Raw genomic sequence first — 25,558 nt, forward strand, 5'->3', positions numbered from 1 at the left:
ATAAGATCTGAATAGGGGAGTAAAGTCAGCTCTAAAATGAAAATCCTCATATTGCCATACTGGTTACCAATGGGTCTTTTCCTAATTTGGATACTGCCTAATGTCCTAGGATAAATGCAGTCATTATAGAGAAGCTCTATCATGAGGATACCTTCTTCCTCTTGAGGAAACCAGCATAGAATCTACTGGGGAAAATAGTTGTATGTCTTAAGGTAGCAGAACACCTTTTTTTCTGGTATATGGTAGACATATATAGATAGAGAATTTTGCCCATTGATTTCTCTCTCTTTTAGCATCCCTGGCTGATCAGCCACGAAGGCTGCAGTAGGTGATGGTTACTGCCCTTTGTTTCTGCACAAGGTTACTGCTTTGCTAGCAGCAGTGGCAGAATGAGTTGGATGTCTCTTGCAGGTCATTGTGTTACGGTCACTGGACAGACTTGTGTCTAGTTTTGGTGGTCTGAGCAGTAATAATCTGGGCTGTGAAATGGAATAACTGAGTTGCAACCACCTGTGGAATCCTGCCAGTCTTGGCAGCCTTCACCAGGATACAGGGGATGGGGGGAGTCAAAAAGGTGCAGCTTGGTCCACTGGTGCTTGCCTGCTTGTCAAGCTCATCTGGATTGGTGAGTCATTTGCTAGGCTGTGAATGCTTTTGAGGAGAGTAAAATTGAAAAAGCTTGAAATCTTGGTTTGTTTTGTTCTGGTGTATTTAACAATACTTCAGACAGGTAGTTCCAAGCCATCTGTGCCTAGCTGATAGGAGAAACTGCAGCTTCATTGGGAACCTGTGGGCTCCCAAACCCAGTAGGTTTAAGACAAGGAGATTGTGTGTTAGTATGCTAATAGCTCACTACTTACTTCATACTGGTTCCTTACATAGCTGCTCCTGGGGCATGCAAGAGTGACGTGGTAGAGGCAGCTGGCAAGCTGCGTAGGATGAGTTAATTCACACAAAAAATGCTCTTGAGTGCAGTGAATGTTAACGTGAGAAGTGACTGCAGAGCAGCTCTGAAAGTGACATTGAAGTAATGTCCACACTTACTGGTTCACAGAGACAAGCTGCTGTAAGAGAGCAGAGTTCTCAGCTAGCTAAAAATGTCTTTATTCTCATGTTTATCTTGATTGCATCCCAAAGGGATATTTCTCTCTTTTATGAAGAATTAACTCTGAATTTATGTGCATTTTTTTGCTTCTCATGGAGGACTGAAAAGCTTCCCTACATTTGTTCAGCTGGGAAACTTTGTACTGTAACTTCCCTGTGTATCTTGTAGTCTCCATATTTGAAGGCCCATCTTCTGTGTCTTTCAGTACTTTATATCCTTCTGCATTCCAGTTTCCATCCTTCTGTGAACCCACCCCAAGAAGTTTCTGATAACTGAAAGATCACTTGATTTGAATGTGTTGTCTTAAACTCCTAAAAGACCATAAGCATTTCTTCTTCTCCTCAAGCCAAGAGCTGTTTTTAATAGCCAAACACATTTGTTATGCATCGTTTTCCTGAGCTACTCCAGTGCTTATCATTTCACTTTGTGTTCTTCATTAGGTGAGTGCCTGTCCTGCCACTGCTGGGGCTGGAGAGGCCGTAAGCTCGCTAGGACCACTGCAGAGCTGATTAGCTCCACAGGGGTTGCTGCACTTCTGAAACCTTTGTGGGCTCTGAAGTTTGGCGGCTATTTGGGTCCCTGTAGAGCTCAGAGGTTCTTAGGGGCCGAAACCAGCGTAATTGCAAAGTTGGAGCATTCACTGTGAAGGGCCTCACCAAATAATTGGCTGTCCCAATTAAGCAGCTGTTCTTCCCACTGAATAACGTTCAGGAAGGTAAACGATTGCCTGCCCTGTGAGGTGTCCCAATTAAGTGCCTTAAAATCAGCTGTGTCGTGTGGGGTATCTCTGTTCAATGACTGAAACAGTTGCATGCATCTCGATGGGGGCTGGTGTTTTAATGACATTCCTGGCAGGAGCCTAGTTTGGTGCAGGAGAGGAGGGCTGAAAGGATCTACATCGGTGTTGGGGAGCGGTACGGATCAGAAAGTTGCAAAGCTGATGGGTGCTGGCGATGAATTTCTCTCCCTCTGTGCACACTGTCAGAAATCTCTGGTAAATTAGAGTGTTTAGTCTGGGCATTTTGTACTCTGCAAGCTTTTTTCTATGTATGGGGGATATTCTGCCTGGACTTCATAAACGTTTTTAGGAAAAAAAGAGCTGTTATGTATTACATTTGTTCATGGCACAGAATGGAGCCAAGAAAAGCTGTTTGCTTCTTTGGCTTTTGCTGCTGCAAAACCTTTTAATTTGGGACAGTTCAAATATCTGAAGTTCCAACTGCATAGAGCAGCCTGATTTTGTCCAGAAGCCAAATTGTGTCCTGGGCTGCATCCAGAGGAGTGTGGGCAGCAGGGCAAGAGAGGGGATTCTGCCCCTTGACTCTGCTCAGACCCCACCACCAATCCTGCCTGTAGTTCTGGTGTCCCCAGTGTAAGAAGGATGCAGAGCTGGTGGAGTGAGTCCAGAGGAGGCCACAAAGATGATCCAAGCCTGGAGCACCTCTGCTATGAGGGCAGGCAGAGGGAGCTGGGGTTGCTCAGCCTGGAGAGCTTAGAGCTGCCTTCCAGTACCTGAAGGGATCCTCCAGGAAGGCTGCAGAGGGACTTTCCCTGAGGGTGTCTAGAGACAGGACAAGGGGGAATGGTTTGAAGCTCAGGGAGAGCAGGGTTAGACTCGATCTGAGGAAGAAGTTTTTCAGTGTGAGGGTGGTGAGACTCTGGAACAGGCTGCCCATGGAGTTTGTGGCTGCCTCCTGCCTGGGGGTGTTGAAGGCCAGGCTGGATGAGGCCTTGAGCATCTTAGTCTAGTTGAGAGGTGCCCCTGCCCATGGTTGGGAGGTTGGAGTAGATGATCTCTAAGGTTTGTTCCAGCCTGAGCCCTTCTAGAATTCTATGAATATTTGCGTTGATCAGCTGCATTTCTGGCACAGATTCAGCTGTGCATTAAAACAAACACAATGTAGACACGAAATTTCCTGACTTTTCCAAACAAAAAAACCACTGATCTTTGCCAAGAATAACTTCATCTGCAAAATTTTCTTAATGTGTTGCACATTTGTTGTTCTTTAAATGATGGGTGGCCAGGCCTCTTCACATGTGGGCACCATACAGGGCCATGGTGTGGTTGTGCAGTGAGCTGAGTTAGTTTAAAGGTTTCAGATCTTTCCTAATCTGGATTGTTTGGACTGAGCCAGGTTAGAGAGCACAGCTACAAGCAGGTATCCTGGCAGATGTCATGAGGTTATGAGAAGCCATTTAGGACAGTAGTTTTCTTGTCTGTCCCAGCTGCAACAACAAAACAGAGCAAGCCCCATGCATGCCCTTTTTGATCTGTTTATATTATGTGTTTGTTCTGTTTAGTTATGCATTCTGTTAACAACCCACAAAAGTAAATCCATTTTTTACCACCTGCAGAAAAAAGGACAAATATTCTTACCCCCTGCTAATCTCCAGCCATAATAAAGTGCTTTGCTTGCTTTGCTTCACCTCAGGCTTAAGTTTAAGCAACTAGATAACTTCCCTCCCCCACTAGCTACTAAGCAATGTTTAAACATGTGCCAGTGTATGCTAACATGTTTTAAACTTGCTTCCCCAATCTTCACATTTTTAAGGGAGTGGTTTGCCCCATCACTGGTTGCAAACTGCTCCTAAACACGTTGTCTTAGCTGCCTGTCTCTGAATTTCTCTGGAGAAAAAGGGCAAAGAATTGGTCTGCCATCAAATCCATTTCCCTATCTTGCCTGTTACTGCTGTGTCTACTGTAAGTCCACACCCCTTCTTTTTCACTTCCCCTCTGCCCAGTGCTCTGAGCCAGGCTAAAGAATCTATTGTGCTTTACTAACAATCTGCAATCTCTCTTCACTGTTCTCTGTTGAGTTCTGAGATTATTGTCAAGATCCATTGGTTATTCTCAACTTCCTCACTGGACTCAAGGAATGAATAACACACATGGAAGTATGACCTACCCTAGTACTGTGGGCTTGTCTGAAACATTTTTTCGTCAGCACTTTAAGTAACTTGGTGGTGGTGTGGTTGACGTGCAGGTTGCCCTGTGGAACAGAACTCCACAGACACTGTCTCTGCAGAGCAGAGGGCCTTTGCTTCTGCTGAAAGTTGCAGGCAATATTACAGCTGTAGATTTAAATGATTTAAACTCTTTTTTTGTCTTTGCTGCTTTTAGGTTCATGTATTGGACAGACTGGGGAGAAGTGCCAAAGATAGAACGTGCTGGGATGGACGGTTCAAGCCGCTCCGTTATCGTTAACACGGACATATATTGGCCAAATGGACTGACTCTGGATTATGAAGAACAGAAACTTTACTGGGCAGATGCTAAACTGAATTTCATCCACAAATCAAATCTGGATGGAAGTCATAGGTAAGGAGATTTATTTGATGTGTGTAATCTGCTGCTTTTCTTAGACGTTTCTTAAGCAACATTGTGAGACTTGTGGCTGGGAATTGGCACGTTAGTACTCACAAACTGCTCAGCAAACTACTGCAATAGGAAACCTCCGTCTATCCTCACCATGAAGTTGAACATGTGCTCCTCTTTTGGATATCCTCTAGCTCCCACTAAGTCTTTTCTCAGAGCCAGTCCCATAAAGAAATCCTTGACTTCTGTTCTTAACTTTGTAAGAGTACCTAGCAAAATTGTGCCTTTTCAACAGGTCTTCTGTACTCTGTGGCTGTCGTGTTCAGAAATGCAGGAAAGAATCTGAAGAAGTGTATCATCACATACTAGTGTTTCAGTTGTATCAGTCTGGAGTGTGGGAAACGAGTGGAAAACTGACTTTACAGAGAACTGTGTTGAAATGACTGTTTTTCTGTACAGTTCTATAGCAAGGATGTAATTCTTTTTGATCCAGTCATGTCTGCTTGTTCACAAAGGATAAGACTGGTACTTTGTGCAGATGGGTTTATCACTGACTGAGCTGAAGACCATCTTCATTTAACAAGATGGCTATGGCATGTACTGTTTGCACACAGTTACTTGTGCCAAAGGAATCCTATAGAGATGTGATTCTTTTGAGGTTATTCTTTGCAAGCATCTGTGATGTTCAGCTGGTTTATCTGAGAAAGGAATATTTTTTTCTTCTGCTCTTCATTCTGCCTTCTTGGGGACTTGGCTCTTCTTTCACCATAAATGTTAATTCAGCATAAAGAAATGGATCATATTGACAAGACAGATGTTTTGTGTGGACTTGTGAGTAGGAGCACAGCACACATGAAACATGTCCACTGACTTCCTGGGATATTTCTTTTGAACTGCAGTTTCTCGTAATACTGATTTGAAAGGTTAGGTCATTTTGCTCTTAAATTCTCCCTGTTTGTTCATAGGAAGTAACAAGAGTTGGATATAAATATTGTAGCTAGCATTGTTAATTCAAAACATGGAGATAATGGATGTGTATATCTGGGTCAGGCCAATCCCAGGCACAAATCCAGGCTGGGTGCACCGAGTTGAGAGTAGCTCTCAAGAAAGAGACTTGGGGGTGTTGGTTGCTGAGAAGCTCCCCAGGAGCCAGCAGTGTCCTCATGCAGCCCAAAAGGCAGCTGTGTGCTGGGCTGCAGCCAGAGGAGTGTGGGCAGCAGGGCAAGAGAGGGGATTCTGCCCCTTAACCCTCTGCTGAGACCCTCTCAAATACACCTCATCCAACCTGGTCCCGAAACACCTCCAGGGAGGAGGCATCCACAGCCTCCCTGTGCAGCCTATTCCAGAGTTTCACCACCCTCGTACTGAGGAACTTCTTCCTAAGATCCACTCCAAACCTACTCTCCCTCAGCTTCAAACCACTCCCCATTCTTTGCAGTTCTTGCCTTACTGGTGCTGTGTTGCAAAGCAGTGTTGCAGGTTTGGTACTTTGATTTTATTTTCGTGGTGTTTATTCCCTGGTCTGCCTTTGGCTAACCTGGAAGTGATGCCTTCTAGAGAGGAGGCTGTGAAGTGACTTATCTTCCTTGGTGTGAGGGACTGATCAATGTTGTCTGCATGCAGGGAGCTGCCTCTAACAGCTGTCTTATGACATAGATGTGAAGTCACCTGGGTCCCAGCAGTTACCTCATTCATTCCAGAGCAAATTCTCTGTAATTGGTGGAACTTGTATTAAAGACCTGTATAGACAAGAAATTTGGATTTTTAGATCTGCTAGTTCTTTCTTACATATTCATAAAAGCAAACAAACAAAAACAACCCCACCCAGTCTCATCCTTTAAAGTTGTTGGTTTTAATTTTTAAGCGTACTGAAATGTATCAGAAATATGTCAGGAGGCTAAATGTTACCATTTGAAGGAGAGAAAGGGAAATCGTCTTTAGAGAGGAAAGCACATATGACTTCCCTTAAGCACTCAGAAGCAAACAGCACTTCTAACAGCACCTGTTTTTCCCTAGGCATGTGAGAAAGTTCTGAAGCTTCAGAAAACAGTCAACATCTGTGTCCAGGCATTTTTATTTTGGTTTTTTATTCTCAGCAATTACATCATCAGGGGGAGGGAAATAAGAAAATAATTGCAGAAGTGGAGCTGTTCTACAGTGGGATTTTGTGTGTTGTGTTTTTTTTCCTCTGCTGTAACCTCATGGCCTCTGCCTGTCTGAAGAAAAAAATATTTTCTTGAGTCTAAAGTGATTCTTTCTTGTTAAATACTGACAGTTACTCAGTAAATTCAATTTTGTCAATATATCTTACAGCAGTAATTCTGGGCTTTGGCTCTTGATTATTTTATCCATCTTTTTCAACAACTGATTTTCTAATACTAAAAAAGAAAAGACAATTTCTAATGCTGCACACAAAGCAAAGAAACCCAAACCAGCAAACACAGAAAACCCCACAAATAAACAAACAAAACACCAACCTTGCGATCTCCCTCTGAAGTGGAAAAAAAATATCAACCAGCCAAAACAAAACTCCACGAGGCCTTCATTCAGTCTTTTCTCCTAGTCATTGCCCACCCCAAAAAAAACCCCACAACAGGCCTCCCCCAAAAATCAAACAAACAAAACACCCACCACCAAAAAAATCTACTGAGATTTTTCTCTCAAGAGTGGAACTAATGACATGTGGCTTTAGAGGGCTCTCCACTTCTGGCTCTGCTCCAGCAGCCGTCCCTCTGGCTTTCTCTGTGTGTCCCTGTGCACACCTGCCACGTGCATGCACACACCTTTTTTTTCCATCCTTGTTCTTGCCATCCATGGTTCCTTAGAGTCCTTCACCCAGCATTATCCCTTCCTCCTGTCTATGTCCCTTGTGCACTGTTTCTGGGTCTGGCAGCTCAACAAAAGTGTTTGTGGGCAGCTTATTTCAGCTGGGTTGAATATGGAGCTTTAGAGTTGCTCCTGTCCTCAGAACCATCCGTTTGTTAAGGCAAAGTTGTAAAAAGCAAAAGGAAAAATATCTTTGTGATCTCTGCTTTCCAGAATGTTTGGCCAAGACTTACAAGAACTATTGGGTTGTGGAGTTGAAGGAGATAGATACTGTACACAGACAGAATGATCAAATACCCTTGCTTCCCTGTGCAAAGGTGATGTTGTGTGATCACAGGATGTTAGGGGTTGGAGGGGACCTCTGGAGATCATGGAATCCAACCCCCATGCCAGAGCAGGACCATAGAATCTAACACAGGTCACAGAGGAACACATCCAGATGGGTTGTGAAAGTGTTCAGAGACTCCACAACCTCTCTGGGGAGCCTGTTCCAGTGCTCTGTGACCCTCCCAGTGAAGAAGTTCCTCCCCATGTTGAGGTGGAACCTCCTGTGCTGGAGTTTCTATCCATTGCCCCTTGTCCTATCACAGGGTGTAAGTGAGCAGAGCCTGTCCCCTCCTTCTTGACACCCAGCCCTCAGATTTTTAGAAACATTTATGAAATCCCCTCTCAGTCTTCTTTTCTCCAGACTAAACAGCCCCAGGGCTCTTATCCTCTCCTCACAGGGCAGTGCTCCAGTCCCTCAATCATCCTCAAGTAGATCCCTGTCCCTCTTGAACTGAGGAGTCCAAAACTGGATGCAATATTCCAGGTGAGGTCTCACCAGGGCAGAGTAGAAGGGGAGGAGAACCTCCCATGATCTGCTAGATACACTCCTCATACTGCACCCCAGGATTCCATTGGCCTACTTGACCACAAGCTGTTCCCACCTTTTAGAATCCCCTTTGAGCAGGGCCACCTTTAGAGTAGAGTAATTTTCTTTAAGAGTGAAGAATGGGGGGAAGGTAAGATCATTATCTTTGGATAATAATGCATAATTCAACTTAAAACACGTTTTGGCTTATTTAGAAGCTGCTAGTCTCCACATAATGGAAGGGGCTGGAAGGGACCTGCAGAGGTTGCCCAGTTCAACCCACCGGCCAGAGCAGGATCACCCAGGGCAGGTCAAACAGCAACACATGCAGGTGGGTTTGGAATGTCTCCAGAGAAGGAGACTCCACAACCTCTTGGGCAGCCTGCTCCAGGGCTCTGGCACCCACACAGGGAGGGTTCCTGTTCCTGTGGCACCTCCTCTGCTCCAGCTTGCCCCCATTGCCCCTTGTCCTGTCCTTGGACATCCCTGAGCAGAGCCTGACTCCATTCTCCCCACACTGCCCTGCACATCTTTATCACCAGGACTGAGAGCACCCTTCAGGCTCCTCTGCTCCAAGCTCAAGAGCCTCAGCTCCCTCAGCCTGTCCCCAGCAGGGGCATGTTCCATTCCCTTCAGCATCTTCATGGATTGTTATTAGTATTTACACCATTTTTCTAACTGCCCTTCCATATTTCAGAAGTAAATTTCTTTTTCTTGTTACCTAAATTAGTCCTGGTTAAACCAGGGCTTTTTTTAATTCTTGCAAAGTGTTAGTAGTTTCTCTGCTGCATGTTTGGGAGAATATGCTCCTGGAAGCTGGAGCTTATTGAAGAAATGAAAACCACAACTGAGTTTTTGGAAGACAGGCATGCCCAGGGAGGTGGTGGAGTCGACATCCCAGGAGATATTCGAGAAGCTGTAGATCTGACGCTTCAGGAGATAGCTTAGTAGTTACGGGAGTTGGGTTATGGTTGAACTCAATGATCTTAAAGGTCTTTTCCAGCCTTGATGATTCCATGATTTGTAAAAATGTGATGTTCTGAATCTGAATAATTTTGGTAACTTCCAGCAAAGGAAGCAGATGAGTAAGCTTTGACCTGTCTTGAATCTTTTAGTGTTGCATAATGCGAGGTGGGAAGGAGTCTGTAGCAGATAAATGTGGTTGTAAAAGCTTCATGCAAAGCAGGATGACACAAGTTTTAATTGCTTTGGGGGAAGTGAGAAGTATTTAGCAGGAACTAACATCTTTACATCAAGAAGGAATTTCAGGCAGTTCAAAGAAGAGTGCTTTTGTGATTTGGATGGTGAGAGAGAATACAATGTAAATAGGGAAAGATTTTAATTAGTGTCAGTGACAGTATGAAAGTGCTGAGGTTCAGAACTCAGTGTTCTAAAATTTGGTATGAATGAAAGGGGAACGTTCTTGGCACGTTTCTAATTCTCTAAGAAATCCCTAACTCCTTTTGTATTTTTATTCCTGCAAGGCTGACTATCACATCTCTACACCTGGCACTACACAAGAATTAAAATTTAAACATTTGTATGTCAGAGGAGGACATTGATATGCGTGGATGCTTCGCTTCTTGCTTGCACAAATACATCAGGCAGGTGGGAAGGACGGGCAGGGGGAGAAACAAAGGAGGCCTTGCTTTTTAATTGCTGCCTTAATTATTGGTCACCTCTTTGGATAGGACCAGGGTAAGCTGTCTTTGGAGGTGCTGAGCCTCCACATCAAAACTAGCAAGCAGCATGACGGCACTGGCAGTAGCTCTCAGTAAATATGTGGCAGAAGCATAAATTCCTGAGGAAACATCTCCAGCAGATTTTTGCAGGGATGATCTCTTGTCATTGTTACCTGCTAGCCCTGGGATTTATTAGCCCTAGCTCCTGCTGCCATGGGCTCGTTAGAATCCAGGAGAAGAGCACAGAAGTTGATGACTAATGCCCTTGGTTTGCCAGCCAGAGAAAGGAGCGAAGAGAATTTTCATGTCAGAAAGCAATAATTAAAGACTGAAATTGGTGCACAGAAGAGACGGTTTTGTTTTCTGCAGCGCTCGCCCCGCTCTTATCAGAGCGAGCAGTTGCTTTTTGTGGGACTAATTAAACAAAACTGAATTGCAGACAGCTCTCCTGTGAGTAGAGTACCCGAGATAGGTTGGCCTGCTAAGGCAGCTCTTGAATTAATTTTCTCTTCCTTTTCCCCTGCAGCAGCAGTTCTAATTAATAAGTTAACACATTACTGGCTGAAGGGAAATGCACTTACAAGGTCCCTCAGGAAGTGTTTGTGCTAATGAGATGGGTTTTGAGGGTAAGAAAACATACTTTCAGCAACTGTCAGAAAGCTGGGAAGAGCTTGCAAGGAGGTGAATGTCTTAAGTTTGCACTCGAGCATTGATTTTTTTTTCCAGTCTCTGTTTTCAAGCATCAGCTCATGTCTGTCTGCCAGATGATCAGTTGCAGGTTTGATGAAACACTAAAAATACCGTGTCTCTTCATCTGGAAGGGTTGCTGTTTTCATTCTGTGCATGTAATGCACGCAGTAAAGGACATTATGTAGAAGGGATAAAATGCTGCGCACTCTGTATAGCTTTGCACTTATTCCTGTGAGGTAAAAATGCTAAATACCCTCAAGCAGTGAAGAGAGGAACTAGGCTGCGGTGAGCAGCCTCAGCGACACGTTACAGACCGGTGCAGAAGATGAGCTCTACTCTAATTAAAACTGCTAGAGAAGCCTGCCTAAGCAGAATTAATTAGCTTGTTTGGACGCAGAGCTCGGGTGAATTTCTTGGTTCTTCCCCAAGGTGCTTCTGAAATGGAATGGTGGAAAGGTGGAGCTTCAAAGCTCTGCGATGGGCTGCGCGTGAAGGACATGCCCCGTGTATATAACCGGGCACCAGGGCACGGCTTCCTGCGTGTTGGTAGCCTTTAAATAGAAACCTGTAGCACAGGGCCATTAGCCCAGGTGGCTCAGTGGAGCAGTTCATCAATACTGCTTCCAAGACCCGAGATGGCAAATGCAGAGTAAGTCCAGGATCCCATCTGAAAGTAAAGGAAGACCAGCTTGGGTTAGGAAGCACACAGACCTCTCTGTGTCATTCTAACCCCTGTCCTGTCTCCTTGCCAGCTTTCCAGCCTCCTCCCCTCTTTCCAGAGGCTTTTCATCTACACTGCCTGTCAGGGTGGGGTTTGCCTGAAAAATGACCCAGAGAGTGACTTCATTTCTCAGCCCTGGTTTTACTTCTGATTGACTTGATCAGACTTTCCTTAAAGGTGGAATTGAAATGTCATTGCCCGGCTTGTCAGATGTTAAATGCGCTTTCTGGGAATGTGGCAATTGTGGCTTGGAGAACTGGCAAAAAAGAAAATAATTTGGCTTTAACAGACAGCATTCTATCCCACAAGCCATGTTTCCTGTTTATTTTTCTCAGGTAATTAGAAACAGGCTGGAATTCTAACAAATATTTTGAACAAACATTCTTGGTAAAAATCCAGCTTAGTTTTCCATTTGCTTTACAAATGTTTTTCTTAGCTTAGCAGGAGAGGAAACCTGGAAGCCTCTGAGGGAGCTGTAGGTGCCTGCCCTCCTTGGGGCATCTTTGGTGTGTCTCTTGGTCTTCCACCCTGCCTCATTTGATGGTGTTTGGAATTCGTGCTCCAAAGTGCTTCAGCCACAAGTCAAAGCTGTGTAATTCTTGGGATGTCTTCAATGTTCAGGCATTAAGTCATCTGGAAATGGACCTGTAGAAGCTCCTCTTGTTATTCTTTGCATCCCTTGCCAAGTTCAGCTCCAGCTGTGCCTTGGCCTTCCTGACCTCATTCCTACAGAACCAGGTGGGGTTCCTGTGCTCCTCCTGGGTTACTTGTCCCTGCTTCCACTGTCTGTGCAGCTCCTTGTTTTCTGTTTTGACCAGCAGGTCTCTCTCGTTACACAGCCATGGTGGTCTCTTCTCTTCCTTGCCTGGTTTCTTACCCCTGGGGATCAGGAGCTCTTGTGCTCTATGGAAAGCATCCTTAAAGATCTGCCAGCTCTGCTCTGCTCCCCTGTCCCTGAATGACCATTTCCCAGGCGGTCCTCTTGACTAACTCCCTGAGGAGCCAGAAGTTTTCCTCCTGTCCTGAAAAGCAGGAAGACACATTCATTCTTCAGGCTCTAGAAAGAGAGACCCTTGGGCAGTAAATGCAGTGGGTGATTTATGTAGACTCTGTAAGTTTATTTCCATTTTTTGTGTAATTGTGCCTCTGTACCCTGCTGCTGGAGAATTGGATTAGCTCTACAAAATGAAGGCATCTCAGAGCAGTGAAATGATCAAGCAAACACCAGGCACTTGTGTGCTTTCTGAACAAACCCATTTGGTATGGTGCTGATCATCTCTAGCTCAAGCTGTGGATATTCATCCCACTACAGAACTTGTCCCAGTGGTGAAAAAGGTTACTGCTGTGAGCCTATCCATAGCTGCTCACCGTGGGCCAGGCACTGCTCTGTCCTCAGGTTGCATGACTGAGTTGTCCATGTGCAGTGTCTCACTAACTGGTTGGTTCAACCCTTCTTTTTCATCATATGCCTTTACTTACCCTTGTTCTTTTGTGTCTCTGGAGTTTAAAGACATAAGAGAGAGTTTTAATACAGGTTTCTCTCTTCTGTTCACTCTTTAGTATTGACAATACTAATGAATTACTTGCTTTTCCCCCTTCGTTTTCACAATCGTATTTGAAATGGGGTTGCAGAGCATGGTACAGCAGTAGGTTTATTGTTATTTTTGTTTCCACTGTCCAATTGCATGGGAGCTGGGAGTAGACACAGGATCCTCCAGGGGAACATGGAGAAGTGGATTGAAATATGAATGTGAAAATTCTTCAACCCTGCCCTGGAGACTGAGCACAGGCAGCCTCAGAAGTGACCTGAAAGGAGCTTAGCTACTCTGAAGCTGGAATGTTAACATTTTAGAGATGTACAGGCCAAGATGTCTCAATCACCCCATGTTTTTTTCAGCTATTCTGCACAATTTTTTGAGCTGGATGACTGAACTGCAGCCAGAATATAAGGGATTTGGTTAACAGGAAGTGTGTGCTCATTCATTTCTGTGCAGAAATGATAGAAAACATAGATAGAAACATAGGATAGAAAACATGAGCTGTTAGTGTTCTAAGGAGGAAAAAAAATCATATTTCTGATGATATTTTTAATTTCTATTATATGGAATTTTGGTGCCTTGCTTTTGCTGGGAAGAATTCTTACATTTCACAGCTGTCAGTGGACTCACCTGACTCACTTGAGGAGGACTCATGTGACAGCAAGAATCCATCCAGAAGGATCTTGACAGGCTTGAGAAGTGGGCCAGTGGTAAATGCATGAGGTTTAACAAGTCCAAGTGCAAGATCCTGCAGCTGAGTTGGGCCAATCCCAGGCACAAATCCAGGCTGGGTGCAGAGTGTGTTGAGAGTAGCCCTGAAGAAAGAAATTTGGGGGTGTTGCTGAGAAGCTCCCCAGGAGCCAGTGTCCTCATGCAGCCCAGAAGGCAGCTGTGTGCTGGGCTGCAGCCAGAGGAGTGTGGGCAGCAGGGCAAGAGAGAGGATTCTGCCCCTTGACTCTGCTCTGCACAGACCCCACCTCCAATCCTGCCTCCAGTTCTGGTGTCCCCAGCAGAAGAAAGACACAGAGCTGTTGGAGTGAGTCCAGAGGAGGGTTATAAAGATGATCCAAGGGCTGGAGCACCTCTGCTGTGAGGACAGGCTGAGAGAGCTGGGGTTGTTCAGCCTGGAGAAGAGAAAATGGCAGGGGGATCTTAGAGCAGCTTGCCAGTACCTAGAGGGATCCTCCAGAAAGGCTGCAGAGGGACTTTTCCTGAGGATGTCTATAGAGACAGGACAAGGGGGAATGGTTTGAAGCTGAGGGAGAGTAGGGTTAGACTCCATCTTAGGAAGAAGTTCTTCAACACAAAGGTGGTGAGACTCTGGAACAGGCTGCCCATGGAGGTTGTGACTGCCTCCTCCCTGAGGGTGTTGATGGCCAGGTTGAATGAGGCCTTGGTCAGCTCAGTCTAGTTGAGAGGTGTCCCTGCCTGTGGTGGGGATGTTGGAGTAGATGATCTCTGAGGTCCCTTCTAACCTGAGACAGTCTAGGGATTCTCTGCTCTGAGAAAATCCTGGTTGTGATAAAGGCAAGGACATTGAAATTGATGTGTTTTTTTCTCCTTTTGCTGTTAATTTGTATTTCGAGCAACTTTAATCTTTGTCTGAAATGCATTTTATCCTGAAGCTGGAGCTTTTTATCCTTGTTGATATAAAACTTGCTAGATTGTCTGTGGATTTTTCTTGTGGATATTCCATTTCAGACATCAGTAGCTCCTCTTCTAGTGCCTGCTTTAATTTGTTTATTATTTGTTGCCTTTCTCTTCACAAAGTAGTTCCCAGGCCTTTTTAACAGCATAAGAATGGAAGAAAGGTGGATGGATTGAAATTGGATCTGCATTTTCTTCAGGCACTACACAACTCTCCACTATGATAAATGTTTATTGCAATTGTCTCTCTGATCTCCAGGATGATACCATAAACAATTTTGTTGAGAAAATAATGAAACACAGGAGAGATGGGCTTCAATTCCTCTGGAAACTGTTTATTTTCCCTCTCTTTTTCTCTTCCTACCTTTCTTCTCTGCTGTCTGCTTCTTCATTTGCCTCCCACCTAAGTGAAGAGCATAGAGATGGGGGTATCTTAAATGCCAGTTGCCATCAAGTTTTTTTAAGGCAGATTCATGTGCTTATCTGGCTGGCAGAGGGGAGATTATTCAGGTTGGTGTGTGCTTATTACAGTCTCATATGTAGCCATCTTGCTTGTTGCTGAAGTCCTGGAGAGGTCTCCTGCACCTGTACCATGACTCCTTATCCTCATCTCTCACTTGCTTGTCACCTCTGTCTCCCTTTAACAAGACCAATGCTATGAGTACAGCAGTTTGAAGGAACTGAAGAGCTTAGTTAAGGGTAATAGGAAGTGGTGCTTTTTGCTGTCTTACTACTTGTTCCAGTCAAGCCTGGGCTGCTAATGCAGAGGCTGCAGGTGGTTGCAACCAAGAAGCTGTCAGGTTGTCAGTCCAGTTACACCTGCGGCACAGCACTGGTACTCAGGTTGGTGGCTTTATTAGTGAGGCCAGGAACATGGAGCCCTGGCTCATTTAGCATAACCTGACCACAGCTTCAGGGCTGTGGCTGAAGGTACAGTCCAGAGAAAGGCAACAAGGCTGGTGAGGGGTTTGGAGCACAAGCCCTATGAGGAGAGGCTGAGGGAACTGGGGTTGCTTAGGCTGGAGAGGAGGCAGCTCAGGGGAGACCTTATTGCTGTCTACAGCTACCTGAAAGGAGGTTGTAGCCAGGTGGGGGCTGGTCTCTTCTCCCAGGCAACCTGTGACAGAAGGAGAGGACAGAGTCTCAAGCTGCACCACGGGAGGTTTAGGCTGGATGTTAGGAAGAAATTCTTCACAGGCAGAGTGATTGGCTGCTGAAATGTGCTGCCCAGGGAGGTGGTGGAGTCACCATCACTGAAGTGTTTAAAAAGAGAATGGATGAGGCACTCAGTGCCATGGTTTAGTTGATTAGATGGTGTTGTGTGATGGGTTGGACTGGATGATCTCAAAGGTCTTTTCCAACCTGGTTAATTCTGTATTCTGAATCTCTCGAGAGGAGCCTGGTCACACAGTTCACCTTGTGCCTTGTCCTAGGAATGGATGGTTGTCTGAAAGTTGGGCATGTCAGATGGTGCTTATTGTACTCTTAAGAGTTATTCCCACCAGAGGCAGTGGGCACTAATGGCATTTTAAAATGCTCTGATGATTTTGGTTTGGTTTGTTAGGAGTTTTTGAAGTGAATTGCAGATAGAATGCTTCAGAGAAATGTGGTTTTCCTTGTGCATGGGAACGCTGACTTTGGTGCAGGTTTGGTTATAGTGAGGGCTTGGGACCTCTATTGCTTCTGTCCCATAGGACAAATGTTAAAATTTGTCATAAAGACTTCGTCTCCAAGCCTGTTATAAAGTAAAATTATCAAATCTGAAGGCAAAGGGGCAGGGGTGGAGATGGTAAAAATGTTTACATGATTAGAGTGCAGCAGCATATTGTGTAATTCTGCCTTTGCTCTTTGGCTGGTAGGTTTCAGCTGTAAATTATATCAGAGCAGGCTTTTGGAAGATGCTTAGCTGATGCATTTAATTAGAAGCAAATGTATACCTGACTCCAGACAGAGATAAGAAAGAGGAGATAACATGTCCTACTTTGGAGTGTAAAATATCAAGAAGTAGACATTTTTGTTTGGTGTAGAAGTGGAACAGTGGAGTGACAAGTAAGGGATTGTATGTGTTTTGCTTGGGAGCAGGGGAAAATAGAAGCTTTAAAGAGAAAGGCATCTTGTTGCAGAAGCTAAGGTGAAAGAGCAGTGATGAGTGCAGTCTTTTTGTACTTAAAAAAATCGTTGGCAGAAGATACCTTCAACTGTCTTGCTTTAATATACTCTTTTGTTATATTTTAACAGAAAATATTTAGGAAATAAGAGTGGGTGTGTCCTCTTCTAAACTACTTCAGTTCCTGGATGCTTTGCAGAAGTGCTGCACACAGTGTGGGTGCAGTAGTGTTGTGTATCTGTCTCTTACCCTTTTAGTCTGAGAGAGAGGTGGTGATTGCTGCTGCTGAATGGGAGCTTGTGTAGGCAGGAATGCTTGTGCACCCATGCAGGTGAGGAGCAAGGAGGTGGGAAGAGGTGCTTGTGTCCATGGTACTTGTGTTGGGACCCTGCTCTGAAGAGTGTGTTGGTTCAGGTGACCTCCAGCATCCTTTCTATCCTAAGTATTTTTTATGATTCTCAGTAAAGTAAGCTTAAAAACTAAGCTACTTAATCCAGTTCTGAGAAACCTGGCTACAGATAATTAGTTTTTACATCACAAGAACCTGGAAAAACTGTCTTCAGCAATGTGTGCTGCATTTTTGTCATGGCTAATGAGCATGTGTTTGTATACATATACATAAAATACATGGGTCTGCTCTTTAATTTTGTGTATGAACCTGCAGACAGGCGGTGACCCAGTTTACTCAGAGCAGGGACCATTACCATGCCAGCAGATCAACAGAGCTCCCTTTAATGGCACTGCTTAGAATAAAGACAACCGCTTCATAACTATTATAGGAATGAATCACAAAAGTCACCTGAAAGATGTCTTTAAAGTGGAACTTTTGGCCACTAGAACATTTTTCTGATGGCTCAAAAGAGTGAACCTGGAAGAGATGGATGGGCTGCTAGTTGACTAAATGCTGTCTCAGTTTGAAATCTGCTGAGGCTGACCGAGATCATAAATCAGCAGGTAGCAATCAGGCTTACATAACATGAGCTGGGGTTCTCCTCTCTTGCATGTGGTGACATAGAGACCCCCATAGGTGCTGAGGGTTAAAAGGGTGCTCAGAAAAAGCCACAGACTTTGGTAAGAATTTCCAGTCTGCATCTCTTGGCCTCCCTGGTGTCAGTAGGCAGCCTGGAAATAGGACTCCTGTGCTATTCCCAAAAGTAGGTGTGCTCTACTTTTTCTCCCCCATAACTGCAGAGAAAGTTGTACTGAGCACTAATACACACTGTAAAACTTAACATGAGTTGTGTTGGAGCATTCATTTTCTTCCCCCTCTCTCTCCTCTGTTAGGCAAGCAGTGGTTAAAGGCTCCCTTCCACATCCCTTTGCTCTGACGCTGTTTGGGGACACGTTGTACTGGACTGACTGGAACACACACTCCATCTTGGCCTGCAGCAAGTACTCCGGGGAGGACCTGCGTGAAGTACATTCCAACATCTTCTCTCCCATGGATATCCATGCTTTCAGCCAGAAGAGGCAGCCAAATGGTAAGCTGTCTTGCTTGCTTTTTTTAACTGCAACTTGGAACTGATTTGCAGAAAAATCTTAATTAGTCTTTCTGGATGGCAGTGGGTGGCTTCACTCACGTCATGATGCAATTTTTTCCAGTGCAGAGATTGGGAAAAGACCCAAAGCAAACCCCAAGTATTCTTTGTGTTGGGTTGTTTTGTGGGTTGTTTTTTTTAAGTGAAAAAAAAATCTCTCTTGCTTCTTTCCAGCCTGCCACATTTATCCTGTTGCTGCATTCGTTTTCTGTGTGGCGTGCCGTAACTTTAGGCAGCATAACATCTTTGGGTTTTTTCCCAAGTGGTAGTTCTTAAATGGAAAGTAGTGTTAATTTGGCAGGTGATATTAAGCAAGACCAGCTCTGTGTAATCACCACTGTCTTACCCATTGTGTGGATTTACGACGTTTTCATTTCGTTTTTATATATACGACCTGCTCTGCATTCAGCACCAAGGTGCTGAATAGCTTGGGGAGAGCTGAAACAAAGCTCTTGTTTAGACCTAAGTGCCACTTCCCCAAGAAAGGAAACATTTAACTTCCATGCACTTTAGTACTGTAAATACCCCACTACTCAACACTTGGAATTAATTTTTCCTCGTTCTGTGTTTATCATTTCCTTCTTTAATCTGTGTTGCTGCTGCCACCACTTCAACCACTCAAATGCTGTATGTGTCTTAACATGAGATGAGGTCATTCGTTATCAGAAACATTAATCTGTGTGATTTATGTTTAACAGCTACAAACCCATGTGGAATTAATAATGGTGGCTGCTCCCACTTGTGTTTGATGTCTCCTACCAAGCCCTCTTATCAGTGTGCATGTCCCACTGGTGTGAAACTTCTTGAGAATGGCAAGACCTGCAAAGATGGTAGGCTGTGTTTTTAACATTTCTTGTAGATTAAGCACAAAGTAGCCTTTGGAGGGAAAGGGGTGCTTGTGGCTGCACTCTAGCATGCACCTTAAGGGTGACAGACTGTGAAATCGTGCATGCTTTTGCAGTGCAGATAAAAGTGATTGGAAAATACCTTCAGCTGCTCAGAAACGGAAGGAGCCTCATGGCTGAGGGGCAGGTTATCTCCAGTTACAGCACTTAGATTGCACTTCTGTCTCTCACTAATTCCCTGCAAGTTTGGGAGAGGCTCTGCTGTTTCTCTTTCTTGGAGAAAATGACAGCCTCCCTTCTCCGTTGTCTCTAAAATGTTTCTGACCTCATTGGTCATTAATTAATATTTGGCTATCAAGAATGAACACTTTTTTTTTAATGACCTGGCCAGCACACACACACCTGGAATATCTCATTTCACATAAAGTTAGGCACCTACCTCTGCATAGAAGAACTGAAAAGAATGGCATCTCTTTAGAGGTGGTGATAGTGTTTTAGCCTTAAGATATTGACTGAGGCTTGGGGCTCAAAGTATTTACCCCAACCTGTTTTTAATGTCTCAGTGTGGGCTAATGTTATATGATCTTAAATGGCTACAATTTGTAAGTAATAGGTCTTGCAACACTGAGCTGTGCTACATTAGCAGGATGAAAGTAAACACTGTTATAAATAACCACCTTTTATGCAGATCATCTCTTATGACAAGGGTAAATGGAGGAAGAAGCAAATACTGTAAAGAGGAAAAATAAAGCAAATACAGAAAGAATTTGGGTTTAATTGCCATTTTGTATTTTCAAGAGTCTTCTAGGCTTCTCAACTGCTGTTCAGTGTTTTGCTTCATTTCATTTTATTTCATGTTCTCTGCTGATTATTTTTGTGTGGCTGTTTGTGTCTGCGTGAACCTTGTTAAAATAAATTGCTGCTTTTATGTGAAAAACTCTAAAAGCAACTCCCAGTTTAGCCTTGCAGGGTTGTTTGTAAGAATTTACTAATACATGCACAAGATGGGTGGTTTTCCATTTCTGCCACCACAAGGAACAAGCTTTAATAACACTGCTATAGGTTGGTCATATTTAGTCAGAATGTGACACAAATTCATACTTGATAGGCACAGAAAAACTCCTTTGTGGCAGCAGACAGCTAAAGCAGTTGTTAGCCTGTACAGGCACATTTCTCAAAGCAATGTAGGGATGAGGAGTGGTGAAGGTTTGGTCACTTGTCAAGCAGAGGTAGAAAGGTGAGGCAGCAGAGGCTGAAGGACTAAGGACAGCAGTTGGAACAAGCCCTGGAGAGTCTGGGAGAGAATTTGCTTCCCTTTGGCTTGCTGCTAATAGGAAATAGGCCAGGGACTTCAGGCAGAAGGGACTGTCTTTTTGTTCCCCATGTGCTGTGTTCCAAGGAGCAGGTCATTGTAGCACAGAAGTGCCCACTTCGCTGCTCAGGTTCAGCTCCATGTCGAGGCAACCTACCACCCAGTGTTGGAATGCTGGTTGGCACCTTCCTAGTGTATCAAAGTGAATTCCCAAAGGCCTGTAGAGGAATGGGATTCAAGGCCTGTAGAGGAATAGGGTGTTTTAAAAAGGACTTCTCATGCAGAGATACTCAAAATCACCAGGTCACTTTTTCAGCCCTTCCTTATGGCTCAAAATTTAAAACTGTTGCTCTTTTTGTCCTACTCCCCAAATGCATGAGAAGCCAAACTGCATGTTCCCAGTTAGCCACAAAATGTCTTTGGCTGACCAAAGAGAGCTCCCCTTTTGTAAGCAGCTCTATATACCAATTCCCTCCACCCAGCACCTTGTCCGTCTGTATGCAAAACCCTTTATACAACGACATTTATTTATCTTGGCTCCTGAAGATGACCTTGCATTTTTAAACACCCTTCTGCTATTGTGTCTGTCTCCTCCCTTTTGAAGAAGAGAAATGGGTGGTGAGGCAGGAGTAGCAAACCTGAGTCTATGTTTATTTGGCTCAGTGAGTGATGCACAGCACTGTTTCTTGAACTTGGCTGCCAGTTAGCACATCAGCCAGGTGAAGCAGCCTGCTCTGACTGTGCATCAGATCCATTGGTTTCACTTAACTTCGATGATCCTCTGCAAAACTAACTTGAGAGAGGAGCATCAGGGAGCTTCAGGTTCAGCAATTGGAGCTCAGCTTACCCTAAATTACTGAAATACTTTTGACCTTTTTTCACTCCTCTCACTGAAGAGAGGTGTGAGTGGGAGACTTAGAGCTCTTGCAAGTGATCTACAACTTTCTAAAGCTCTTGAAGGAAAAGCACTGGAATTTCTTCTCCTAGTTGCAAAGGCTGCAATTACTGATTCAGGGAAGGGAGTTAACAGAGCCAGAGTACCCACAAAGCAGATTTGTGAGGTGTAAATCTGTGTTTTTCTCCTGACTTACTTTCTTAGGCTGCACAGTGACCCTTGGGAAGTAAATTTATTTCCTCTTTTCCAGCTATGTGAGGTGAAGGAGTTGGTTCTGGTGTCTTGGGGTGTTTTTTCCTTTTATACTTGCCTGTTCACTGTATCTGCTCTGAAAGCATAGCAGAACCCTGGGAAATGAACAGTTTTGCCTTGGATGACTTCAGTATGCATCTGTTCTGCTGAAGTGATTAAACCTCTACTTGCAATTAGAACATGAATGTGACTGTGGAGGAAGGGAGAAGGGAGGGGTGACTTGCAGGTGAAGAAAGGTGAAAAATGAGGCCAAATTTGTCTTTTTTTAGGGTGGTTTTCATCTCATAGCAGTAGACTAAAACCAGCCTGGTTCCTAAACCAAATTGTTTCATGCTGTCTTTGAGGAGAGAACTTACTTTCATGCTGTGCTGTTAATGGTACCAGCCTGAACTGGAAAGATTGTGACGGGTGGATTTTGAGTGTGTGTTGGTGGTGTTTGCAGTGCTTTGGCATTGACAGATGATCCTTGCAGCCAAAGGTGAGGCTGGCTGACCCTCCCTCAGCAGTTTCCATGACAACCTAGTATTTTTGAATAATCTTGGTTTATAGGAAATCTTTTCCTCCCTTTTCTCCCAGGGTTAGTTTCTCTGGGTTTTTTTGTAGTTGTTTTTTCCCCCCCTCACACCTTAGAGGATTTTTAACAATTCTGTGAGAGCTATGAATATAAAACCACCTCACCCCTCCTGTAGAAACACTTCTCCATAGTGCTTCAGAGAAGGGTGATAATTGAGAATACAATTAGCTGGTTTTCTGATAACTGATTGTACTGGCAGGTTGTTCATGTCTTAGTTTTCTGTATTTCACAAAACAAAACAGTTAAGTAACAGAGATGTGGATGTGGAGCAAGCTCCTAACTCCCCCACTGCCTAGGTGAAAAGTTGTAAAAGGTCCAAAAAAACCCTCGGAGAAAACAGAGGGAGAAGAAGCAGTTTCCCTTGGTCAGTAAGATGTGAAGCAGAGAGTCCTGACTGGGCACCCAGACACTTCAACCAGAGAGCTTGTACCCATTTCATAATCATTTCCAGAGTTTGTTGTCCTCTTGTGCAAGACATACTGGGATTTCTTATTTCTTTTCAGCATTATAAGCACTGCTGTGCTGAGTTTGGCAGTGCTGCATTTAAATGATCTGTCTGACAGCTGGTTTTATGAGAAAATTTCTGAGGTTGTCATTAGAGTTACATGTGTATTGCTGCTCCAAGATCTCTCTGTCCATGTGCTCAGCTTCTGCCTGTACCTCTGTTGGATTTCACTTACTTCCTCTATGTGCTGCTACAAGTATGGAATCCTGATTTCACTGTACAGATCAAGATGCTTATTTAACAGCCTAATTCTTTTATTTCTTTAAAAGGAAAGACAAAACATTGCATGTGCATGTCCTTTGTAGTTTAAGGTTGAGCTTATCTGGGTGAAAAAAATCTTTTTGGTATTCTCATATCAGTGCTGATAGTGACTTTGTAACTGGGGAAAGGCATTTAAGAAAGAAAGACTTCAGTCAAATCTGTGGTAATTCTGTTGAGGATGTATTAATAGTCTTGATTTCTTGGGTACAGAGAATGCATTATATCTGTCCTACTTCTAGCACTTCTTATGTATGAATTCCTGAGGCTGTGCAGCTCTTCTGGCCTCAGCAACCACTGATGGTTTTAAAGCTCCACAACCTACAAATGGCCAAGGCCTGGATATCATTGAGAAGATGTAATTAATTGTAAAGGTTAGCAGGGCATTAGACACTGAACTTTTAAACACTGTATGTATCTACATGCTTGCCCTGTTTCGCCTCTTCTCCCTTTCCCCTTGACTTCAGCTAGCACATAGATTATTTTTATTTTTAATAGTGACTTTTTTGAGGAAAGTATTAGTTACAGGACTAATGTAATGCACCATCCATGAGCTTGTAATCCCAGCTTTCAAAGTGCTTAAGAAAAGCAGGCTAAAGCTCTCAAAAAATAAGAGACTGGAGGAAAGCTTTTCTGTCCATATTTAGACATCTTCAGTGAAGGACTTGAGTTTAGAAAAATTGCTAACTCCCTGAATACCCCGTGGTTGGAAGCACTACTAGAAAGAATCTCAAGCTTGGTATCCAATTGGAATGGTTTGGGAGGGTTTCTTAAAACCAAATGATGGCTTCCTAAAATCACTTAGGATTGTGTGGAAGCCCAGCACGGAGCATAGACAGGAGGATCAAACCTTAGATACAGGACAGCCGTGTGTCTGCTCTGCCTGCAGGTGTTTGTGTGGGAACTTTGCATGCCATGGTTTGAAGGCTGTTAGCAGACACCTTGTGGTGGGTTGAAAATTCCCCCCAACATTAAAATTGCCCGACTAGAGCAGCTGGAAGCAAATGAAGCTGTATTTACAGGCAAAACTACAATCTGCAATGAATATGTACAAAATATACAATATTTACAGGTATTTTTACAATTGACAAACAGCACAAGAACCCCCCTGGCCAAAAAAACAGGGGAGCTAATAGCCTCCCCTTCCCTGTCCCCCTCCTTACCCCTCTGGACACAAAGGGACAAAAGAAGGAGCAGAGAATTGTTTTGTTGGACTTAGTCAAAACAAAGCAATGCAGCTAAGGTCAGCAAAGAGCCAGCAGAAGCACCAGTTAGTGTTTCCCAGAGTGAGGAAGCCAAAAAAGAGAGAGAAAGATAGTATACCCCACTTTGTTGATAGTGTGTCCAGTGGGGTGGTTTAGAACTTACCATCGTTTTCCTTTTTACACCCAATGGTGATTTGTTGACATTCTAGCACTTTCTGTTCAAGATCTGTGGAAAATTTTAAAGGTGCAGCCTAAAACTACCACACACCTCTGTATGCGTGGTGAGCTGTGCCCTCAAGCCCAGCACTGTATTTGAGGTGCACATCTAGCTACAGGCACACTTGTGTTGGGTGCAGTAGCTGGAGAGGAGAGAGCAGCACGGGCAGTAAGCACTGTGCCTAGTCCCCTGTGTGTTGCTCTAAGCTGCTTTGTCCTTGTGTGTGAAGTCCAAGGTGTGGAGAGGAGAAATGGCCCCGAGTCTGCTGAACGTGCATGCTGAGGGCAGAGCTGTGCTTGCAGCTTCCATGCACTGTAGCTGTATTTTTGACCAGAAGTGAACAAGAGTCCTGGCAACCGTGAGCAATATTCTGAGTGAGTAATCGTCAGTGCCTAAGTAAGCAAGCTTTGTGCAGCTGGTGTTACCACAAATACCAATTGGTTTGGTATTGAGAGCCACCTTCTTTTTCTCTGACTATCAAGGTTATATGGAATCAGTGTGCCCAGCTCTTTTTCTTTTCGCGGTTGCTGGGACCAGCCTGAAGGCATTCAAATCGATCTTTCCCTCAACCCACCTCGAGGCCAGATGCTTCTCTGCAACTCAGTTTCTTTGTCCTAAACAGAATGACTGGTGATCTGACTAAGCAGCTGAGGTGTCAGTTTGCAGATGGGTGGGTAATAGCTCGAAAGTAAGCTTTAAACTTTTTATTGCTTGATTGGAGGGGTGGTGGTGTTTGATTGGGGCTGGAATGTTTGCCAACCCTGCAGATGAAGACCGTGAAATTCTTAGCTTAGTGATCCAGAGTCCATCATGGGTTGGCTGAATGCCAGTCATTTCCCAGTGCTAAATTAAAGCTTAAGTACAGTGGGGCATTAGACTAAACAACCTGAAAGCAGAATACGGAAGCTGTTGGAATGGATCCTCTTTGAGAAGAGCTGGAAGGTCAGTTGGTCAGTGTGGTGGGTTGAAATTCCCCCCAGAATTAACCTTTTCCCAGACCAACTCAGTTAGAAGCAAATGAAGCTGTATTTACCAGCAAAAACTACACTCTACAATGGAATGCAATGAATATGTACAAAATATACAGTATTTAAAACATTATACAGCTATTTACAATTAGTGAACAACACAAACACCACAAACACCCCACCCCCCCAGTCACAAAGACCAGGGAAGCCATTCCACTGCCCCCCAAACCCACCTGGCCAGACAGAGAAAAGCAGTGGGTTAGACTTATCCAAGGCCAGCCAGAAGCACATTATCTCTCCAGAGCAAAGAAAAACAGCTGAGATCAGTAGAGAAGAGAAAAGGAATGGGGAAAATTGTTATGGTACAGCTCCTCTTAGCCCAGACATTTACCCAATGAATTTGTTTACAATCATCTTTTGTTTTCCTTTTTACACCCAATAGTGATTTATTTATATTTTTCTAGTTTTCTGCTCAAAATCTGCAGCTAAATAGTAAAGGCATAG

General features: G+C 44.1%; 1 protein-coding gene across 2 annotated transcripts in view; it reads left to right on the forward strand.

Moving 5' to 3' along the window:
• LRP6 (LDL receptor related protein 6) overlaps positions 1-25,558 on the forward strand; it is a 124,284-nt gene that overhangs the window by 43,743 nt on the left and 54,983 nt on the right. For both annotated transcript variants that reach the window (XM_054173811.1, XM_054173812.1), the window contains exons 3-5: positions 4,227-4,424; positions 17,770-17,966; positions 18,722-18,853. In XM_054173811.1, coding sequence (XP_054029786.1) covers positions 4,227-4,424; positions 17,770-17,966; positions 18,722-18,853 — 527 coding nt within the window. The remainder of the gene's footprint in view (positions 1-4,226; positions 4,425-17,769; positions 17,967-18,721; positions 18,854-25,558) is intronic.

Source organism: Dryobates pubescens, chromosome 27, assembly GCF_014839835.1.
Source record: "Dryobates pubescens isolate bDryPub1 chromosome 27, bDryPub1.pri, whole genome shotgun sequence".
In the NCBI taxonomy this organism is placed as follows: Eukaryota; Metazoa; Chordata; class Aves; order Piciformes; family Picidae; genus Dryobates; species Dryobates pubescens.